The sequence below is a fragment of the Oncorhynchus kisutch genome, linkage group LG11 (assembly GCF_002021735.2).
Source record: "Oncorhynchus kisutch isolate 150728-3 linkage group LG11, Okis_V2, whole genome shotgun sequence".
Classification (NCBI taxonomy): Eukaryota; Metazoa; Chordata; class Actinopteri; order Salmoniformes; family Salmonidae; genus Oncorhynchus; species Oncorhynchus kisutch.
Window position 1 is genome coordinate 68,725,859 of NC_034184.2, and position 20,088 is coordinate 68,745,946.

Genomic DNA, 20,088 nt, shown 5'->3' on the forward strand with positions numbered 1-20,088 from the left:
CACAACATGTCCCCTTGTCAGTGTGAGAAGAGTCAAACAAGGCGAAGGTGCATCCTAATATTTCTCCAGGCAACGGCCCGTGGACATCCATACGTCTAGCCATCTTTCTGTTCCCAAAGATGCTTGGTATTCACTTTGTAGTGTGTACCCAGGGAAATGGTTTGCATATAATGCCTAAAGAGGAAAAGCAAAAATAATCAATTGTTTCTCTCCATCCCCTCATCCAACTGTACTGTTAGATTTGAGTCCAGTGGAGCGCAATTCACCCAATATTAAGTCACAGGATGTGGCCGGTAATTTCCTAAATCAAGTCACAATAAACTAAAAGTGATCATCAACCAAACCCCGGAGGAAGGCACTCTGTGAAGTGTTAAATTATTTGTGTTAAGTTCTCAGGTTTCCTTGCAGATAAACACGAGAGATCGCTTCAAGTTCTTTCCATGTGGGAGAGCTCGCTTTCATTCAGAAAATGCCCAGTCAACAGTTATAGACTGTAGATAAATATTCATGCAGCACTCTGAAACAAACTGGTACAGTGAGGATAAACTACGTAGCATACAAGTCAATTACTGGAAAAAATACTACTGCATTCTGTCAATGCACTTATTCATGAAGCCCATACTGTAAATTTAGAGTGTTACAACCTAAATGCGGTGAGTTTTTAACAAAGTGCATGTATTTTGTCTCTACTTGCTGTTTTGTCATTGGAAAAAGGTCAGTTGTATCATTCTAGGCCTTATCACGACTCTGGCTTCGTGGCGTGGTACAGAAAGGCTTTCCGCACGTCGGCAAAAGTAAAATTACAAAGTAGACAAAAAAGCTATGTGTCACAGACATAGGCAAGATGATACCCTGTCAAGAGGCATTACGGAGGAACTGCAAATACAACCTGACTCCCATCTTTCTTGTAATGAAGATATTGATGATGCATGAATAGGAATATTTTTAGCTGTCTCCACACAAGGGGGCTACTGAAAGCCAAATGGGTAACGCGATGTGAAATCTGTTATCACCCACTGAATTGATTTCATTGTGGGACCTCCAATTACCAAAAGTACAATATTTAAATAGCAGGGAGAGGGGGTGTGATGAGAAGAAGGATTTTCACTCCAATGTCACACCTTATTGCAAAGCTATACAGTGCCATACATTCAAAGAGACATATTGTGGACATAATGTATATACTATTTCATATGTAAAAAAACTATTCCATATATACTAAACAAATATATAAATGCAACATGCAACAATTTCAGTTAGAATTCATATAAGGAAATCAGTTATTTGAAATGAATTCATTAGATCCTAATCTATGGATTAGGCAGGGGTGCAGCTATGGGTGGGCCTGGGAGGGCATAGGCCCACCCACTTGGTAGCCAGGCACACCCACTTTTTCCCCACAAAAGGGCTTTATTACAGACAAAAAATACTCCTCAGGTTCATCAGCTGTCCGGGTGGCTGGTCTCAGACGATCCCACAGGTGAAGAAGCCGGATGTGGAGGTCCTGGGCTGGCATGGTTACACGTGGTCTGTGGTTGTGAGGCCAGTTGGACGTACTACAAAATTCTCTAAAACAATGTTGAAGTGGGCTTGCAGTCAGCAGTCCTATATATATATATTTTTTTCCCCCAGGTTATTTTCATTGGAGTTCATTGTAGTTTATTTCTCAGTTTTCAAAGAAGATTAGCATTGCATACACCAATAATCGGAAACAACTCTCCATGAATAAAATCATATAGCTTCAACTAAAATCTGGATAATGTTGCAACATACCCCTCTCCAGTTGAATGTTACAAGAGAACATCTCTCTCTACATATATGATATACCACGGACATGAGCGCCATGCTCTTTAAAAATAGCAAAATAGTATAAAGTAAGCAGCGAGTAGGGACAGGTATTAAGCCTTTAAGTTGGCATGGGTAATGATGGCAGTACTGCAGGGAGACAGTGTGGCGTGGAGTTTAAAGCTGATTTATGCGGAGATGGCTGCAGGGGTGGGAGCACGAAAGAAGGTAACCCTGAGAAATATCCCCCCTCCCCGTCAGTTAAGGCTCTAAATCTGGGGCCACTTAAAGACCAGATTTATCATAGGATTAAGTTATTTGCTGTCACTTTTTTTTTTGGGGGGGGGGGGGGGGGGGGGGGGCATGGGCATTGTTTCGTAAATGTACCAAAATCACTTTTTTTCTGAAGCCCCAGAAAAATTCTTATCTGCAGATGTATTTTTTTTAAGAAACGCTAGCTAGACAGTTCGCCAAATGCCCCATAATGTTATTGTTTCTTCACACGCTGAATTCATATCGGTGATGTAAGTCAAAAATTCTGGAGTTTTTAAGCAAAGTGGAAAGATAGGACTGACAAAAAAAAATGCCATATCATCCTTGTTTACATTCTATGTTCTGTAAGCAAGGCCAGGACAAGGGAACTGTTTTTCCTTTGCGTTTCAGAAGGTTTGTCTGACATAATGGCAAACCATTTACAGACCGATTTCCAATCAGCTTCTATAGCTTACAACTGAGGACAACATGGGTTTTCAAAGTTATCTGAGCAAAAACCAGCTAAGAATGTAATAATACCATCCTGGAACCAAAGTACTATGTCACTTCCACTTAAGGGCCCCAACCACACACATTACACACGGGCCTGCTGCTCCTCTGCAGTGTATCAGAGAATACATGCATAAATTAACACTAGAGCTTCTATGCTCCACTGGTGCAGCAGCTACACTCACTTTACAAGATTTACAGGCAAATATCTTCAAAGTCAAAGTATCTTCCTAACTCCCAGTTTTCAAACAAAGCAAGCATGCTCCCTCTCCTTCCGTCTCTCTCTATGTTTTTTACTCAAGCAGTCTCACTTAAAGCGAGCGTCAAGCCGCTGAGTGGTGGAAAGAGAGCTGTGCTTTTTTAGTGATTGATGGTAAATCGCGGGATTAGCAATATCACAGTGTATGTCTTCTTTATAGCGACGTGTTTTACACAACACATCCAAAGCGTGCCTGAACTTCAAGGAGGATTTCACAGGCCTGCACTGCACTGAGTTACAGTACCTGGTTCTTTGAAGTGAGAGAGAGACAAGACATGACTGTCTCCTCCTCAACAGCTGATGGGCTTTTTTCTTAAGTTAAGGGTCGTCACACAGTGAAGGGTGCATATGCTCCTCAACACCACTGCAGCTCATTGCACACACACACACAGGCGAAGTAGAACAGCATTTATTTTCTACAGTGACAGTAACTAAGATTGTTATCTATAATTGACAGCAGACTAAACCTGGCCTACAGATGATGGACCTTAATTTGATCACTCTTTTGTTGCTGAAACATTTCACAGGAAATGCAGGTGAGCTTTGTGATTTAGATAAATTCACTGAAAACCCACACTAACACACAGTTATATTAACAGTAGTGCACTTTTCATGTAACCTACTTTTTACAGCTAATAGCCTAACAACCTATCAAGCAACATTATGGACTAAATGTTCCAATCCTGTTGCTGCAGGATTATTTTACTGTGACAATGTAGGTCAAATTAAGACCCTACATCTGTAGGAGAGAGAGAAAGTCACCTAGTTAATCTGACCCTTGATAGCTTTAAAAAAACACTTCCTGGTAAAACACGAGCTGGGAATGAATGCTTCAATCAAAGCAGCGAGGGGCACTATGTGATTCCAACAGCCTGACCTTTCTAATGCTGCTGACAATTAACTAGGGACAATATTGTAGTCAGGCTGGCATCACTGTCACTGTGTGCCGTGTCCCCTGGGTCAATAGGGAGGAGGTAACCCTGCAAGCCATGGGACAACATTACATCACTGTGTACACATTTTTAAAGAGCCTTTGTAATGGCAAAAATAGTTATCACTAGACATATCTAGGTGTTTCTACTTCTGGGGTAGAAGTATCTGTAATAGATTGAACAATCTTGGCATGTAAAAATCTGGAGCAGGTGGGATGAAGTCAAGCAGGAAGCTATGAAACCTCTTAACAAAAACAAAGTGAAAATCCAAAATACACTCTCTCCCATAAGATATATTAAATGATAATCATATGGTCCAGCAGTGGTGGTATTTTTCCAAAAGCCGCCCAAAAAAGGGACGTAAAAAAGCCCACAACAGCATCCCCGCGAGGCCATAACCCAGGCTTTCGGTTAATTAAGTCATCTTGATATCATCTTATGAGAAGTTTTATTTGTTATTTTTAAAATGTGCTCAATTTTCTCGAGGTTTAACTTAACATGGTTTTCTTTTTCTCCCAACCCCTACAATTACCTTAACATCTTCAGTTTTATATGTTGCCCCATTTCCAGGACACTGGCAAAGCAAGATACACATAAATGAGTTTCATTGAGAAAATGGGAAAGCAGTAGGTATTTGGGGTATAGTAAAGAGAATTATGGCATCGTGACTCAGCTGTAGAATTGGAGTACATCATATAATTAGAATAGCATAATGCCTGTACTGCCAAATTATCAGAATTATTTGCAGCTGAGAGGGACTGGGAGCTTGGGCTCTCTAACCTAATCAAAAGTAGTGAAAAAATATGTTCCACTTAATTAGGAGGCCTTGTTTGACTAATAGCTGCCTGGGCCTTTTTTAATGCGAGGAGGAGGCTCTTACATGCAAGGCAAGTGTAGGAGAACCAATGAAATGCTAGCACTGTAATATTGCTACAGAACTGGCAGAGAGAAAGGGTAGTCAGAGGAAGGTTCTACCCAAGCCAAATATCCCCCCAAAACGTGTTTTGGCCTCGTTCATGAGAACAGGCCTGCCTGTTTACATGAGGTAGCCATTCTTCCCTGTTTTTCAACACAAAATGCAACATGTGGCCTTTTTATAGACTTGATGGATTTAGGATTAAAACATGGAAATGGTAAGTCCCATAGCGAACCATAAATAGCGGTGGAAACATTAGGATTCGCATGCACCTGGGATCAACAAACCAAAGGGGCTACCCTTACTCTCCCCCTCTATAAACACAGCACTTAGCATCCCAAAGCAGGTTGTTTTCCATCACCTCAGTATAATTCTGACCTTTAAAAAACAATCCAATGCTTTGCGGTGTGGTATCGCTGCAGTTTAATAACCCCTCTGATTATGGCAGGGGAAACAACTAATCACAAGTGCTCTGGAGAGATCTATTTGGGTGATGTACACTGGGAGGCCCCAAGAATCCTCCTGAGAATTGCATCAGTATTTAACATGGTAGTTTCATTCTACTCGTGACCTTGTCTTCATAACTGCAGGACATTGTCACCAGAGAGAGAGAGAGAGAAAGAGAGTGAGATAGAGAGAGGAGCAACAAGAACTGCTGCACTCCCAGCATGCATGTGTGAGGCTCTTCTCTGCACCAGGCAGGTTGCACATCACGCTACCCCACATGCCACTGCACACGCTCCCAGCAGGCATGTTAGTGTCTCAAAGCTCCATCATGCTCCCCTCTCGTTCTCTCACTTTCTCTCTCTCTTATCTCACCACACGTTCAGGGTTAGGGGGGGGGGGGTGTAGGTAGGGGAAGGTGGTGATGGTTGATGTTCTGGGTTAGGGAGTGTAGGTAGGGGAAGGTTGTGGTAGAGGTAAGGGATGGGGGGGGGGGGGGTGTAGGTAGGAGATGGGGGTGGTGGTGATGATTGGCCAACTAAGACTGCATCCTTCCATCAGGGCCCACTGGCAGACTGTAATCCCAGAGCCATGGGGCTCCAGGCCCACAGAAACATCCAGAGTGTGTGTGTGTCAGGCACAGGATTTACACTGGGAACGGGCCAGCCAACGAAGGGTGAGACTGACAATAGCGACCTAGCCCATACCGACAAAGCTCATGCACTCAAGTAAAATACTGGTGTGGGGAAAGGACGCTGGAATAGTCTACCCTACAAACATAGCGATTGCCACACATGTCATTGCCTATGCAAATAATTGAATCCAATGACTACCCAGAGAACAGGGAAAGGTAACAACAGGTCAGTCGGACAGCGATGATTCAGACAGTGTGCTTTGGCTAAAATTGACAATACCCAAAATGGTCGGCCAACGTCATATTTAGAAATACAAATATGTCTGTCAGACGGTTACAGCCTGTCAGCTTATTAGAAGAGCAACTCGTCAGCAATGTTGTTCTAATGGAAATCAGGATCCCGTGTTTATTTGTACAAGGAGAGTGTGTTCTGTATGTTTGTACTACAGTACATTAGTCAGTATGTCTCTGTCTTGTAAAAGTCACTTCCATCCAAGCATCATTTATTGTTTTAAAAACTATTTTGGGAAAACTACTGGAATGAGTCAAACTTTTCAAGATGTTTATTGACTTGGCAATATTTTTCAGTGTTCATGTCATTCAGTTAACATGTGAAGACAAATGAACTGGAAAAGAGTGGCAGAGCAGCCTCACCTTTGCCCCTGCCCTCTGTGCACTGTGAACATCTCCTCTCTCTTTCTCCGTCTCTCTCTTTCTCTCTCCAAGGCCCCATAAAGGGGATGTGGGAAACACAGCTCACTGACCCAGACCAGACGATACCAGACTTGCCAGGCCTAGGAGGGCCTTTCTCTGATCATATGCCCACTTTGCCAGGGACGAGCAAATGGCATCAGGGCAGGGACCTGCCTGTTAGAAAGCTGACAGCGCTGATTTCCTTTAAGTAGGAGCAACATCTAGCGTGACCCGGGGGAGGGGTGAAGGCAACATGTGCTCCCAGGCCACGGATGCAGGAAAGGGCTCTGGGAACCTGTGGTGGGTGACCGCTCGTCACCTCTACCCACAACTCCACCGAGCATTACATCAGATTTGATTGACCCCTGCTGGGTTCTGGATTAGAGTAGTATGTGGGATCGTTGAGGAAGGTTGTTGTTGTTTCAGGTGGTTCTCTCTCTCTCCCTCTCTCTCTTTCAGGTTCCAGGCGTTCCTCTCTAGTTGTTGTTTACATCAGTGTGCACTAGTCTTTTTTGTCAATGCACTGTCAAATCAGCGATGCACTTCAGTGCAATATTTAGATAACCAACCCATAACAAAGCACAATGTGTTTTCATAGCCATTTCCAAACAGACAGGCATAGAAAAAAATACTTACTTTTCTTTTTCTTTCCAAAAGCAGAGCAGCATTGCCGACAGAGGGAGAGAGGGGCTTGCCCCCTACCCCGCCAACAGGCTAGCGTCGTCGATTCGTGACCTGGCGGTATTTGGCCAGCCCCTCTCGTCGTCACACACACAGCCGGAGAGGCAGGGACTCAAGCGGCGCCTTGCCAAGCCCTGCCGGGGAACGGGTGGAAGGGAAGCGTGGATCTCCAACCCATCAGGCTGGAGGGGAAAGTAGGTCACTGTGTTCCCGACTTCCTGGTGACTCCACGGAATGCCACAATGAGAACTGTTAGGGTTCCGAGTCTCACAGAGGAACAAAACAGATTTTCTACGATTTCCCCCGTATGCCCTATGGACTGCAGCATGCAGCATTTGGTGTTGTGCTGCAACAGTGCAGCACAACACCAAATGGTAGACTGAATGAATGGAAGGAAGCTAATGGAAGATAAGGTACCAGAACAGAGAGAGACTGCACTGGGTCAACTATGCTCTGATGGATCATAAAAACCGTAGAAAGCATTAAGGCCTCTGACCACCCATGAGAGAGATGCCTTTAAATTAATGATTACTACAGATCAAATAACAAAAATCGATTCAACAGAACCGACCTAATTTCTAAAGCTGCACATACAGTATCATTATTTGCGACAGAAATAAAACTGAAGTCGAAACAATCCTCTATTACAGTATGTGACAGTGCAAAATCCAAACGAGCGATAAGGAGACATACACAATGCTATCAGACAGTGGAGCTTCTCCTCTACCAGTTTCAGCATGGACTGAATCTACTGTGGGGATACTTGCATCATCCTGTGGCCTCTTGAGGCGAAGGGTGTCGCTACACTTTGTCTTATCTTTCTCCCTTTCTCTTTCTCTAGCAGAAAAGTCACAGATATAATTGATATGAGATTTAGGGGGTACATTTCAGTGTAATTAGAGTCTTGATAATTGGGCTAATTAGATCTAATTGTTATGTGAGAGTGAGTTTGATTAAAACAGGTTTCCCCAAAACGAGAGAAAAAAATATTTAGTTGGATACCATTGCTGCGACACACTCGGCAGTCTAATTAATACACAAACAGAGGGGGAAAGCAAAACACATTTGAGGGACAGATGATTGTGAACAAATATGTTTTCTGTAATGACCTGTAGTCCTCCAGACCAATATAGTTGACTAATGAGTACTGGCCCCTTATGAGTACTGGCTCCTCATGAGTACTGGCTCCTCCTGAGTACTGGCTCCTCATGAGTACTGGCCCCTTGTGTCAATGCTGATTGGGTCTTTAATATTATTAGAGGTGCTCATGTGTAGAGGTCACAGTTTAAACTTCAAGTACTGTTATCATCTTAAAGTTCAAGTTGGGTTCCACAAATCCAATGAAAACTTTCCTAACAGATAAAAAGGCAACTCCTCCCACAACAGATGACACCAAAACCCACTACAATGAAATCAGGAGGAGTTTGCGCGGCCCACTAAAGTTGATAATAAAAGGCTGTTATAAGATACATGTAAATGCAGCTACCACTTTCCTGTTCATTTCCTATTTTATATGGAATCAGAAAAGTCCTAAAAAAGACAGATCACCATTGACTTTAAAATGCTTTGTTGGATTGTTATATTGTTTATCGGTCATTACAGTAGGCTATAGTAGTCCGTTCAAATATGTTTACCTTAGTAAAAGTTGTTGCAGTGGTATCCAGTAGCAAATTGGACATATCAAATTACAACACCAATCAAACACTTTGATTTTATTCACTCAAATTCTTTTGAGAAAGGTGCTTAAGAAGTCTCCACTCGCAGACATCAAATAAGGTGGAAGGGTCGGCGAGTGTCTTTCATGTTTCTTCAAACAGATATCAACTGAGCAGGAAATTCCTGCCTTTTTATTTGCGGGGAATTGTCTGTTATTGTCAATACTTGCACTTAAGAGCATTGTGTTTTCCTTTGAAATTGTAATTCATGGTTAACGGTTATTGTCGTGCAGCGACGTATGTTTTGGGATGAGTTGCATTTGAGGTTGGCAACTAATACCTTTTTACGTTTTGATATGCAAATCGAAGGGGATAAAACTGAGAGGGGAATATAATCAAAACTCCAAGAAAGAGAGGGTTGAACCAGATTCTGCCCCATAGAGCTAAAACTTCAAATGGAAAACATTATTTATGTAGGCCCGCTATATTATGTACAATACACAACATTCAATGTCTTTTATCATCTGCCAGAAGGTGTTACTGATTTCTACCTCGTTAGAACCAGTAGAGTGGTTCATCTTAGGGAAGACTTTATTCTCTAGTTCTTGTTAGCGATGATGCACGGCGTGTTTGCTCTTGTGTGGGTAAATGTGTGTGAATTAATATCCAGCATTGTGTATTATCTTAAAGGAAAGGTCAATATTGGCATATGATTTGCAATTTGATATGGTAATGATATTCCTAGTAATATTGTTTGAGCTTCATCAAGATGCCTTCATAAACCAAATAGGTTATGGTCGAGAAGATAAGAATCTTGAGGTTAGTTGCAACCTGAAAATACAGTATGTTTTGAACATTATTCACAGTAGCCAGTGTGAGCGTGGTGTGTATATCTGATTTGCCATAAAAACAAGGCTCTCATCAATGGGCTCAGTCTCTCGTGGTTCTCTAGATGGCAGTAATATCCCTCAATCACCCCAATATGAATCCAGAAATTCTGAATAGAACACAGAGCTCCAGCACACGGCATCACAGATGACATCATTACAGTAAGAAGAGTGGAATGGTGAATAAAACAATACAAGTATCCCCGTATGCTTGTTCCCCATACAGTCCTCAGGTGCTAGACATGCCCAGCGTAACTCAAAAAGCACTGCAGGACTGTTTGGGATATTGAGGAAAGACAACATCAGTGCCTCTGATTGCTGTGATGAACAGATGTAATGTAGGACGAGTGAGCTCTGCTTGAAGTTTGAGCTCGGTCTTAAAACGTAATAAATATGGGAGTAGCTTTCTAAGGCTTTAGTTCATTATAGGGCATAAAGGTCAAATTGTAATATGTTCCACAGCTTAACACATCTTGAATAATCAACCAAGTGTCCTAAAGTAAAAGTAAAACACACTTTACATGTTTCCCGTCGTATAGTCTGCCCATACAAGTTAGAATCATTATGTGCTTTTCTCTTCCTTCACTTAGCATTGTGTCGTCATGTTTGTGGCTTCATTTTTGTTGTCGTGGTAATGATTTTAATTCCCCTGGTGTGTTCGGGAGATGCCAGAGTGTAGTCTCTGATCTTGTTTAATATGCCACCGGAAGCTATAAATTACAAACTACTCTGAAATGAGGAAACACAGGCCCCTTTTTAATCCCCTGAGAGCGTGAGGCTTTCCCTCTCATTGTGATGGTTGCAGATTCGCCTTGTATTAATTTATGTTCTCAAATCTCAAATAAAAACAAATACCTGCAAAACTTTGTTTCCCGTTGAAATAAGCAATACTCACTTTATATTATTTTAATACTCTATGAAAATATTTTTTTCTCAAACGTGTTTGGCGGAGGTCTTTTATACCATGTGTATCCTGGGCTGTTTGTGCTTGATACATCCCTGTTTTCTCATTCAAATCAAATGCTGTAAGCCACAATAAAGAGAAAACATTTGCCCAACCCTCTTATTCAGTTTGTATTGCAGGGGAATTGAAAAACAACTAACCACACAGTGACAGAGGTATGTGTGATGAGCCAATGTTGCCATGCACACCCCTTTAAAAGATCTTACCCCATAGCACCAGGGGAGATACATAACCACGATGGGGTTGGAGATATCGTCACTCACTTTTTATAAACAAAGATATAAGCTGATCCACCCACTAAATTTTTTTAAATTGGTCTTCTTCACAATGCACTACCTAAGATGTGTGAGTGTGCCATCGTTTCTGTAGTAGTTATTACTGAGACATTCTGCGCTAAAATGGGGCTATCGCGTCCCCCGTTTCTGCGAGGCAAAAAGCTGTCCTCACACACATTTCCTTCGTGCTGCGACTGGAAGTTGTATAATGAGTGGTGAGACTTACTGTAGGGAGAACGTATACTCCTCCATCTCCTTAGCCCAGAGATTCTCCCTCTTCTCCGATGATGCTGCAGCCGGAGCTGCTGTCTCCTGTTTGTCAGCCTGGCCCTGCAGAAGCGGTGGAGGTGCGGCGCTCCCTCTCACATGGGCGCTCGAGCTATTTATCTTGTTGATTGGCTTCTTCTGTTGGGGAGAGCACAAATTGGGGGGGGGGGGGGGGGCACAACACATGCGGATGTCGTTTGTAATCAAAGCAGGCAGAGCAGGAAATGGGATCTATCTGGGGATCACATGGAGACAGTGAATCACACTTTTGAGCCACTGTTCTCTTCCAGTCTCAGAACTGAATGACACCCAAATAACACATCTCTGGAGAGGAGCAACTTTGATGAGGGAGAAACAAGGCGTAGATGGAGAAATGCAGCAGAACGTATAGGGCAGCTGTTGCTGTTATTTACACTAGTCGTGGACTGGTGGAAACACAGTCATAATGGTAGGAAGTGGGTTTTAAATATTTCACCTGCAGAGGTACTTCAGCACCTGATATTATATGTTAAGCCCGGCAATATGTTAGCGGCTTGCTTTACCTTGTCCTGTCAACTAGTGCTGCCTTGCCCTTGGGTGGGCTTAGGCTGTCTGCTAGCTAGAAGTTGTGAAATACTTCCTGATTATGTTAATCAGCTCCCTAGTTTGAAAAAGAGCCTTCCGTCTCTCTCTCTCTCCTCCACCTGTGAGAACTGTGCCCAGGATGTAGTAAATAGGGTAAGGCCCCTATAAAAGCCCCATTGGTTTTCATTGTGCAATCTTTGCCAAAGAAAGTGTGAATTCCAGAGTGATGATCACAATAAAAAAGGTGGAGAGAGAGAGAGAGAGAGAGAGAGAGAGAGAGAGATTTAGAGAGAGAGAGAGAGAAAGAGAGAGAGAGAGAGAGAGAGAGAGAGAGAGAGAGAGAAGAGGAGAAAAAACACAGGAGACATATAAACCACAATGTTCTCTGGTGTCTCTACAATACATTTAATGCAATATCTTAAGAGCCAGATTTTCCTCTGCGATTCCTGCCCTCTGGGCTGAAGTGGTCGCCTGGAGAAAATACATTTTAATTAGCCTGGCACCGTAGGTTGAGAGGGGGCTGAAATTTGATCCCCCGCGCCCAGGTTGGGGCAGGTTTGAGATCACCGCACTTAATCATTAGACAACTGGCTTCAACCGGGTGACATTTGACAGAGTTAGCAGCGTTTAAAACCCTGCAGCATTGTGGCTTCAGAAAAAAGAACACCTCATATCAACAAACTTATTCATTTAAGAGGTCAGCAGTGCTGATTATTGGCCGTCTTGAGACTAAGAGCCACTTGTAACGCGGCTGTAAAGGGGAGCTTGAGGAATAAAGGCTTGGGAAGAGTGTGAGGTGGATATTAGCTTATGTGGTGTTTATGCATCATCTGCTACAACAACTACCACATCACAACAACATCACAACCATATCACCACAACAGCATCACAACCACAACTTCACAACAACATCACAACCATAACATCACAACAACAACATCACAACCACATCACCACAACAACATCACAACCATATCATCACAACAACACAACCATATCACAACAACATCACAACCAAAACATCACAACTATAACTTCACAACCATAACATCACAAAAACATCACAACTATAACATCACAACAACAAAGGAGGGCACAATAGCAAAGCAGAACGTGAGACAGCAATGCCAGGTCAGCAAAGAAAAGTAGTTCTGCAATTACCACTTCAAAGTATGGCAGGTAACGTACTAGGCTTTGGTTCATTTAGCTTAAGTCCTCTGTAGCTCAGGCAGAGGCGTGTTCGGAGCAATAAAAAGGCCTGGCTGGCATTGCTGATTTCACAGAATTTCAGCTGCTTTGGCTTGTCAAGCAGATCAAAACTGGCTTTGAAGACCGAAAAAATACCTGTTAGTGTGAAATATATTTGGACAAATCTGAGATAATAACGACGGGAGGAGTGTGTAGGGCTGGAGACGGTTTGTGTGTGTGTTTGTGTGTGGGGGGGAATAGAAATTATTTTTCCTAAATCACATTGTTACCTTGTAGTGCATCCATGTCTCTGCTTTCTCTGTGTTGTGATCTCTCATCTCCTCTATTTTCTCAGGGACCACTACTGTGGAGTTCTTCCCTGTCATATAAGAGTGAAAGAAAGAAAAGAAAGATTCATGTTTATTTTCATTAGCAAAGCACATCTGGCAACAACAGTAAGAGAGAGAAAGTACTGTAACCATAAATCATTATTTATGTCTGATTTATGAAGACATTTTTTATCCTGGTTCTGCTTCCTGTAGGAGTGCTGGTAGGAGATGACCAGGTAGGTTGTTCAAAAAGAAAACAAGCACTAAAAAGTTTGTAAAAAAAAACGTATTTGAGCAAAAATATCTCAAACCGTCAGTAAACAGTAGGATGAAACAATGATTTTATACACACAAACAGCATGTCTATATATCTGGTAACTTACATATTGACTAACACCTATTAGTCACATACAGTATCTAGTAACTCAAATAAGAAAAACTAAATACAATTTAAATTGGGATATAAAAAAAATACAAATTCCACTGTTGCACTCTTAAATATTTGTTAAATCACTATTTTTATCAATCAAAAGGACATCATTAATTTAAGCAACCAATCAATGAAATAGTCCTGCATAATTGACTATATAATTACCAAATACATGTTTCAAAATCATGTAGATTATTCCTAAAATAAAACAGTCAACACATGATTGCAATATTGTTAAAATATTTCTTCCCACTTCCAGTGGTGCATACTGCACATGTGTGGTGTGTAGTGATCGTAGTCAGAGGCAGGTAGTAAAGTTGTTGCGTTGTTCTGTCAGGAGAGTTTGCAAAAGCAACAAAGTCTAAGAGGCTGATTTTCCTCAGAGAGAAAGAGAGAGAGAGACTTATGAAACGTCCCTGCACACACATCTCCCACAATCTAAGAAGCCAAACCTTCCGAGCCTGAACGCTCTAATGCATGCAATTAGACATGATGAAAAATCGAAAAAGAAATTAAATTTGGTTGTAATACATTTCTCCATTCTTCTTTCCTTTGGAAAATTACTTTTGAAGTGTTTTTTCCTCCCCTTTTTCTTTTCTCTCTCACTCTCTCTCTCATTTTTTTTGCTGTAATTTAAATGGTAAGCCGCCAGATGTGTGTCTCATGCTTGAAGAGCCGGAGCTTTGCATTATTTAGCATATTAACATTCACAGAATTTAAAAAAGGGTTCTTGCATTGCCTGGAGGTTCTAATTAAGTAAACCTTAGCTTGATACATGTAAAAATTTCACTATGTGAAACTTTTTTTCAGCGCTTTTTTTCTCGTCTTCTTCTGCAGCCAGTCACATCTATATAATAAATATGGAAACCTCTGAGATGATATAATTTTTCTCTCTTGCTGCAGGATTAAATATATCAGTAATAATAACCTTTAAATATAGGCGACATATCAGCAAATCCGTCTGACGGCTAAAGTGTACTTAATGGCAAGACTGTTCAGCTTCCTCCTGGTTTCGGAGACTGACATCAGATTTCATTCCAACCCAGATGTAGTTCTTAATTACCAGGGCTTTGCTGGTAAACATTAGGAATGCCTACAGTTACAAGGTAATAAGCTTATATCTGTTATTTTCAGAGTGAAGAATATGTTATTTTTTCCATGATCTGTCATGTGATTGCATAACTATTTAACTCTGGCTTGCAAAGTTAAGTTTTATGTGTGCTGTCAACATTCAAAATCATAAAATGTTCTGTTAAAGAGATCCTACAGTATATACTGAATTCAGATGTATTTTTTACTGTGACAGTTAATGTACAGTAAGTCAAACATGAGATGTTAGTTCTCCCGAATGGCGCAGCGGTCTAAGGCACTGCATCTCAGTGCAAGAGGCGTCACTACAGTCCCTGGTTTGAATCCAGGCTGTATCACATCCGGCTGTGATTGGGACTCCCATAGGGCGGCGCACAATTGGCCCAGCGTCGTCCGGGTTTGACCAGGGTAGGCTGTCATTGTAAATAATAATTTGTTCGTAACTGACTTGCCTAGTTAAATAAAGGTAAAAATGTCTCCTCATAGAAAAGCCAGAGACCGACAGAGATGGAAATTGAGAAGGTGTAAGAGAATCAATAACAGAATGGCACTGAGTCAATGACCCTTGTAGTCAAATGTACAAACATTATTCACAAACTTGGGTGTGTTTAACATGCTTTTTCTTTCAAATGCATTCAACAGACAATGAGTATAATTTTTTGCTATAGGTCCTAAAAATATAATGAATTCCAGAAAAATAAGACTATATTAAACAAAGTAGTTACATCGAAATAATACAAACTCAGAAGTACCTTGCTTACGGGTTGGAAGTACTGCAGAAAGTGACAGGCATGCAGTTAAGCGGTACAGCTGAGGTCTGATATAAGCTCACTCACTGTTAGAGGACATTCATTGTCATTGTTTGTGTGTTAAAACACCAGCGCCGCTGTGGACGGAGAGAGAAAGAGAAGAGAGAAGAGAAGAGAGAGCACCATACTGCAGCTTCGGGTTTAATTCACCAACCCTGATTCTCAGATGGTGTTGGGCCAGAATTAGCACAGTGTTGACAGCTATAGGCTATGTCCATGAACTTGGAGGGCTGCTGCCACAACCCCAGTGTTGCTCCGAGGGTAGAACAACAGCTTCCTTGTTATCCAGCTGGTTCTCTCTGAGCTGGGAGAGAGAGAGAGACAGACAGAGTGAGGGAGAGAGACAGAGAAAGAGAAGAGAAAGAAAGAGCTGGGAGAGAGCGAGAGAGACCTCGGCTGGAAAACATGGCCCCGGGTCCACCACACTGAGAAGTCCAGGGCGCCGTTACTGCTAGTGAAAGCCGACCAGCCGAGCCCTTTCCACTCACCTGGGCTTCTAATTGCCCTGTGATTGGTCCAAAGTTGACCGTGGAGCCAAGGTCAGTGAATCATTGATTACCCGAGAGTGCCCTCGCTGCCGGTATTCGGTGGCGGGGTTTTATATTCAGCGATTGTTTCGACTCACAGCGATGTGGTTATTCGAACGTAACATTGTTTACTCGATGACGCAACTCGAAGTAGGATCACAGATCTTTGCAGTCTCACTTGAAGCTTGGATAACATGTTGGAATATTATAGCGGTGATTAATAAAATGATCTTGTTGAAGTACACTTCACATCTCCATCTCTGTTCATTCATCAGCATAGAGGACATGCTGTATGTATGCGATGGGGGAGGGGGGTTAAACTAAACAGTGTTCCCCTCGGGTTCCGTTTGTCCCAATCTGTAACATCCACTTTGTGGGGTTACTCTTGTATCTATACAAACAGGCTTTGACATAACAATAAAACATCGATGTAGAATATGGACAGTGCAACATTAATTGGGGGACCATCGCAGACTGGTAGAGATATAAGATTATAACGATATAACGTAGTGGTAAAGTTTGACTGGAATGACCAATACCCTAACCCTGAGGGACCTTTATCCTGAATGTTCAGGGCAGTGTTCCAGAGACAGATGAAAAATCCTCGAAATTGTGCTAAGGGGGGGGTATTATGATGCAGTATGATGCATTGGCAAAACGAGGGGGAGAAAAGGAACAACACAAAACTAAACCCTCTCAACTCTGATCCGCTGCATCCAGTTACTGATCCACTGACGGCAATCATAGAACACAGGCCTAATCTAATTAGTCATTTGGATTCAAACAAACTCAAGTGTAACCGGATCATTCAGTTAATGTGAAAGGTCAGTTAACCCACACCGCCTCTGGCGACTCTCGTGTGTTCAAAAAGGCATATAGACTTCGATATGCATGGAGCAAACAAAGTAAAACCGGATTATGATTCTCATATGGTAAGTTTACTTTTCTGACACAACAAAGTCAACAGTGAACAATGGCTATACATCAGTGTTTTTTTCATAATTTCTCCAAACTCGTCAAATCTATTATTTGGTATAGTCATCAAGGATGGGGTTGTCAGTCACTTTCTTGTCTGTAATAGACACCTCATCCAGGGCTGTGATAATGCGAGGGAGATTAATTAACTTAAGGCCCCAGGAACGCACAACTTTCAGTCTGACTGTCAAGTAAGACTATGTGTGTGTTATCCTATGACAAGAGGTCTCCATATACTTGTCCTGATTCTGAGGGAAGCACATAATGAGAAAAGCTCTGGTGTTACACGCACAGAAAGAAAAAGGAATCTCTATACATCAAAAACAGAAAGCTTCCTCCAAATGGAAGGAAATGGTTGAGGCCCCCTCGACTTTGACAGAGTGCTGGATAACAGAAATAATTTGTTCCTCTCTTTCCTCGCTGAATTTGATTTCCAGTTGTGGGCTAGGTTAAAGTTGTCTATCCAATCTCTCTCCTCAGAGCTTGACGTAATCTCTCCATCTGAATATCATAACTCCGCTCCGAGAAGTAATGCAACGTGAAAGGATCCATATGCAAATGTGACACAAACGTCAGCTAGACTTACGGAGCGGTGCCTTAACGGGCCTCCGCGAGGTGCTGTGAGGGACACCTTTTGATCCGTTACTCAAGATACGGATCAGGTTCACTTCTTCTCCAGCCACCTCCTCACCTGAATTTTCTCTGTTGTTCCCCCCTCTTTCTTTTCGTAGAGTGGAGGAGGTGGGTGTGGAGGACTGGTACTTTGCCTGTGTGGCAGAACATAAATCTCCCAGAATGCTCTTGTCGGGGACACTTCCCTTGTGGGGTGTTAGGATCTCAGTGGGAGGTCAAGGGTCGCACTGCAGAGGAAGTGACAAGCTGTGAAATGTAAAAGACCAATTTCTTCCACATGTTGAGGCGCTCGAAGAACACTCGGAGAACACGGCTCGAGCTGTCAGCCGACATCACGTTTAAAATGGGCCAGGTTGCTACCCAGCAGACCTGTCACAACTCATTTGTAATTAAAACGCCCGTCTGATGTTTAAAGCTCCAGCACTACCCCAGAAACTTTTTCGAGGACTGTTAAATAAAGATGAGCGCCCTGCCAAAAAAAGTGATGTATTAATAACAGAGGCCTGGTCGTCTTTGTACTAGATCAATACCAAATGAGCCTATGTTTGATTTCTGACGTTGGCCAGGATGTTGCCTGACCTGAAAACCAGGGGAAACAAGAGAAGTGTGTTTTAAGTGAGAAACTGGCCGCATTATCCTTGGTAATAGCAGGCCGGTATTATTCACTTCCTCTCTACAGATGGACGATGTTACTCTTTTCCACCTGCCTGTCCTTTCAGCTGAGAAACACATCCATGTGACCGTACTGAAGAGGGACTTTAGTAGCCTCATCCCAGATCTGTTTGAGCTGTAAAGCCAACTCCTATGGTCATTGTCATGCCAAATGGACCATAGAAGTTGGCAATACAGCACAAACTCATCTGGGACCAGGCTAAGCCTGTAGTGCCAGGACATTCCCATATGTTTGCATTTCATCAATGAGTTATAATAAATCACAAGTCCTCATATCTAAAGTAAAGCTTAAGTGGCAACAATAAACTGTTCAAAGATTTCACAATGCTGTGGTGTCAACTGGACAGGCTGTGTACTAGACAAACACCCCATGCCATGAGATTCAGTTCTCTGCATAGAAAATGCCAAATACTTCAGGAGAACAAAAATGTGTGAACCACACTGGCTTCAGCATTGTGCTGTCAAACCAAGTGTTATGAAATGTGTTTTTAGGTGGTTGTTGTTGTTTGCTTGTACTCGCGTGCAGCACGAACTTACCACTAGAATTCAAATCATACTTAGTGTATCTTTTAAATACATGCAACATGTCCTATGACTTTTATCTCAGCATGAGGCTGGGGGTTTTCTCATCTGTTGTTTCGCAAACACATTGAGCACATCCACATCCACAGAAGAACAAAATATGAATATGCTAATGGCACACGGAGAGGTTATATGAGTTCCTGCTAGAGAACTAGCCGTTTCCTCGTTTTAATAAAACATTTGATCTATTCCATAGTTCCCATTGCATAACATCCTTCTAGTTATGAGTGTTTGTTTGTTGTGTAGAATGGAATGAAATGTTCAATCTAATTTGAAATGGGCAATGTTAGTAATACACTCTGGTACTATAACTGGTTGAAATGTATTTTGAAAATATATTAATCAAATCAAAGTTTATTGGTCGCGTACAATTTTGCAGACGTTATCGCAGGTGCAGCAAAATGCTTATGTTTTTAGCTCAACAATTCAGCAATATCTAGCAATACAACAGCAATACTGACAATACATAGTAACTAATAATAGCACATGATAAACACCAAGGACCTGCCTCAGAGCACAATCACCTCCTTTGACAGCCATGGAGACCTGCCACTCTGTCTGTGACATTAGGTGAAATTTGTCCCCCACTGTGGCCGCTGGCAGTAGGGGGTGATGGGGGTGACAGTGGGGGAGCCCTACCTGGCAGAGTGGAGGAGGAGCAGGCAGAGGAGGAGTGTGAGGCAGACAGGTGGAGAGGGGACCCCCGGTGACACGGCTTGATGCCGCCTCTCCCCCGGCTGGGGCTGGTGCCGCTTGGGCCTGCCTGGGGGGGTGAAGGGGGGACGAGGAGAGGAGGGATCTGCAGGGTGACACTGTGCTCCTCATCCCCTCTGGAGCTGCCACTGGGGAGCTTCCTCACCTGTAGAGCCATTACGGGAAGGGGAGAGGGGGGTTGGGGGAGATACAGAGCGGCTACTCCTTTATGTCTAAAAAACACTAGATATTAGTTGCAATAATTATTCCTATTGATAGGAAAAATACACTTGGGACAAAAAAATGCAGAGGAACTATAACTAGAGAAACCTTTGTTCTGTATTTTAATTAAATTAAGCTGCTGAGTAATTGGATCAATGCATCACCTCAAATGCATCCGGATATGTTTAGTAAATATGTGGTTTATTTACAATCTGGGGCCA

General features: G+C 42.4%; 1 protein-coding gene across 1 annotated transcript in view; it reads right to left on the reverse strand.

The window, feature by feature from the left end:
* Positions 1 to 20,088, reverse strand: part of ofcc1 (orofacial cleft 1 candidate 1) — a 104,952-nt gene that overhangs the window by 52,098 nt on the left and 32,766 nt on the right. Inside the window, exons 6-8 of the mRNA XM_031835016.1 lie at positions 19,592 to 19,811; positions 13,197 to 13,285; positions 11,114 to 11,292 (exon numbers count right to left, since the gene is read on the reverse strand). Coding sequence (XP_031690876.1) covers positions 11,114 to 11,292; positions 13,197 to 13,285; positions 19,592 to 19,811 — 488 coding nt within the window. The remainder of the gene's footprint in view (positions 1 to 11,113; positions 11,293 to 13,196; positions 13,286 to 19,591; positions 19,812 to 20,088) is intronic.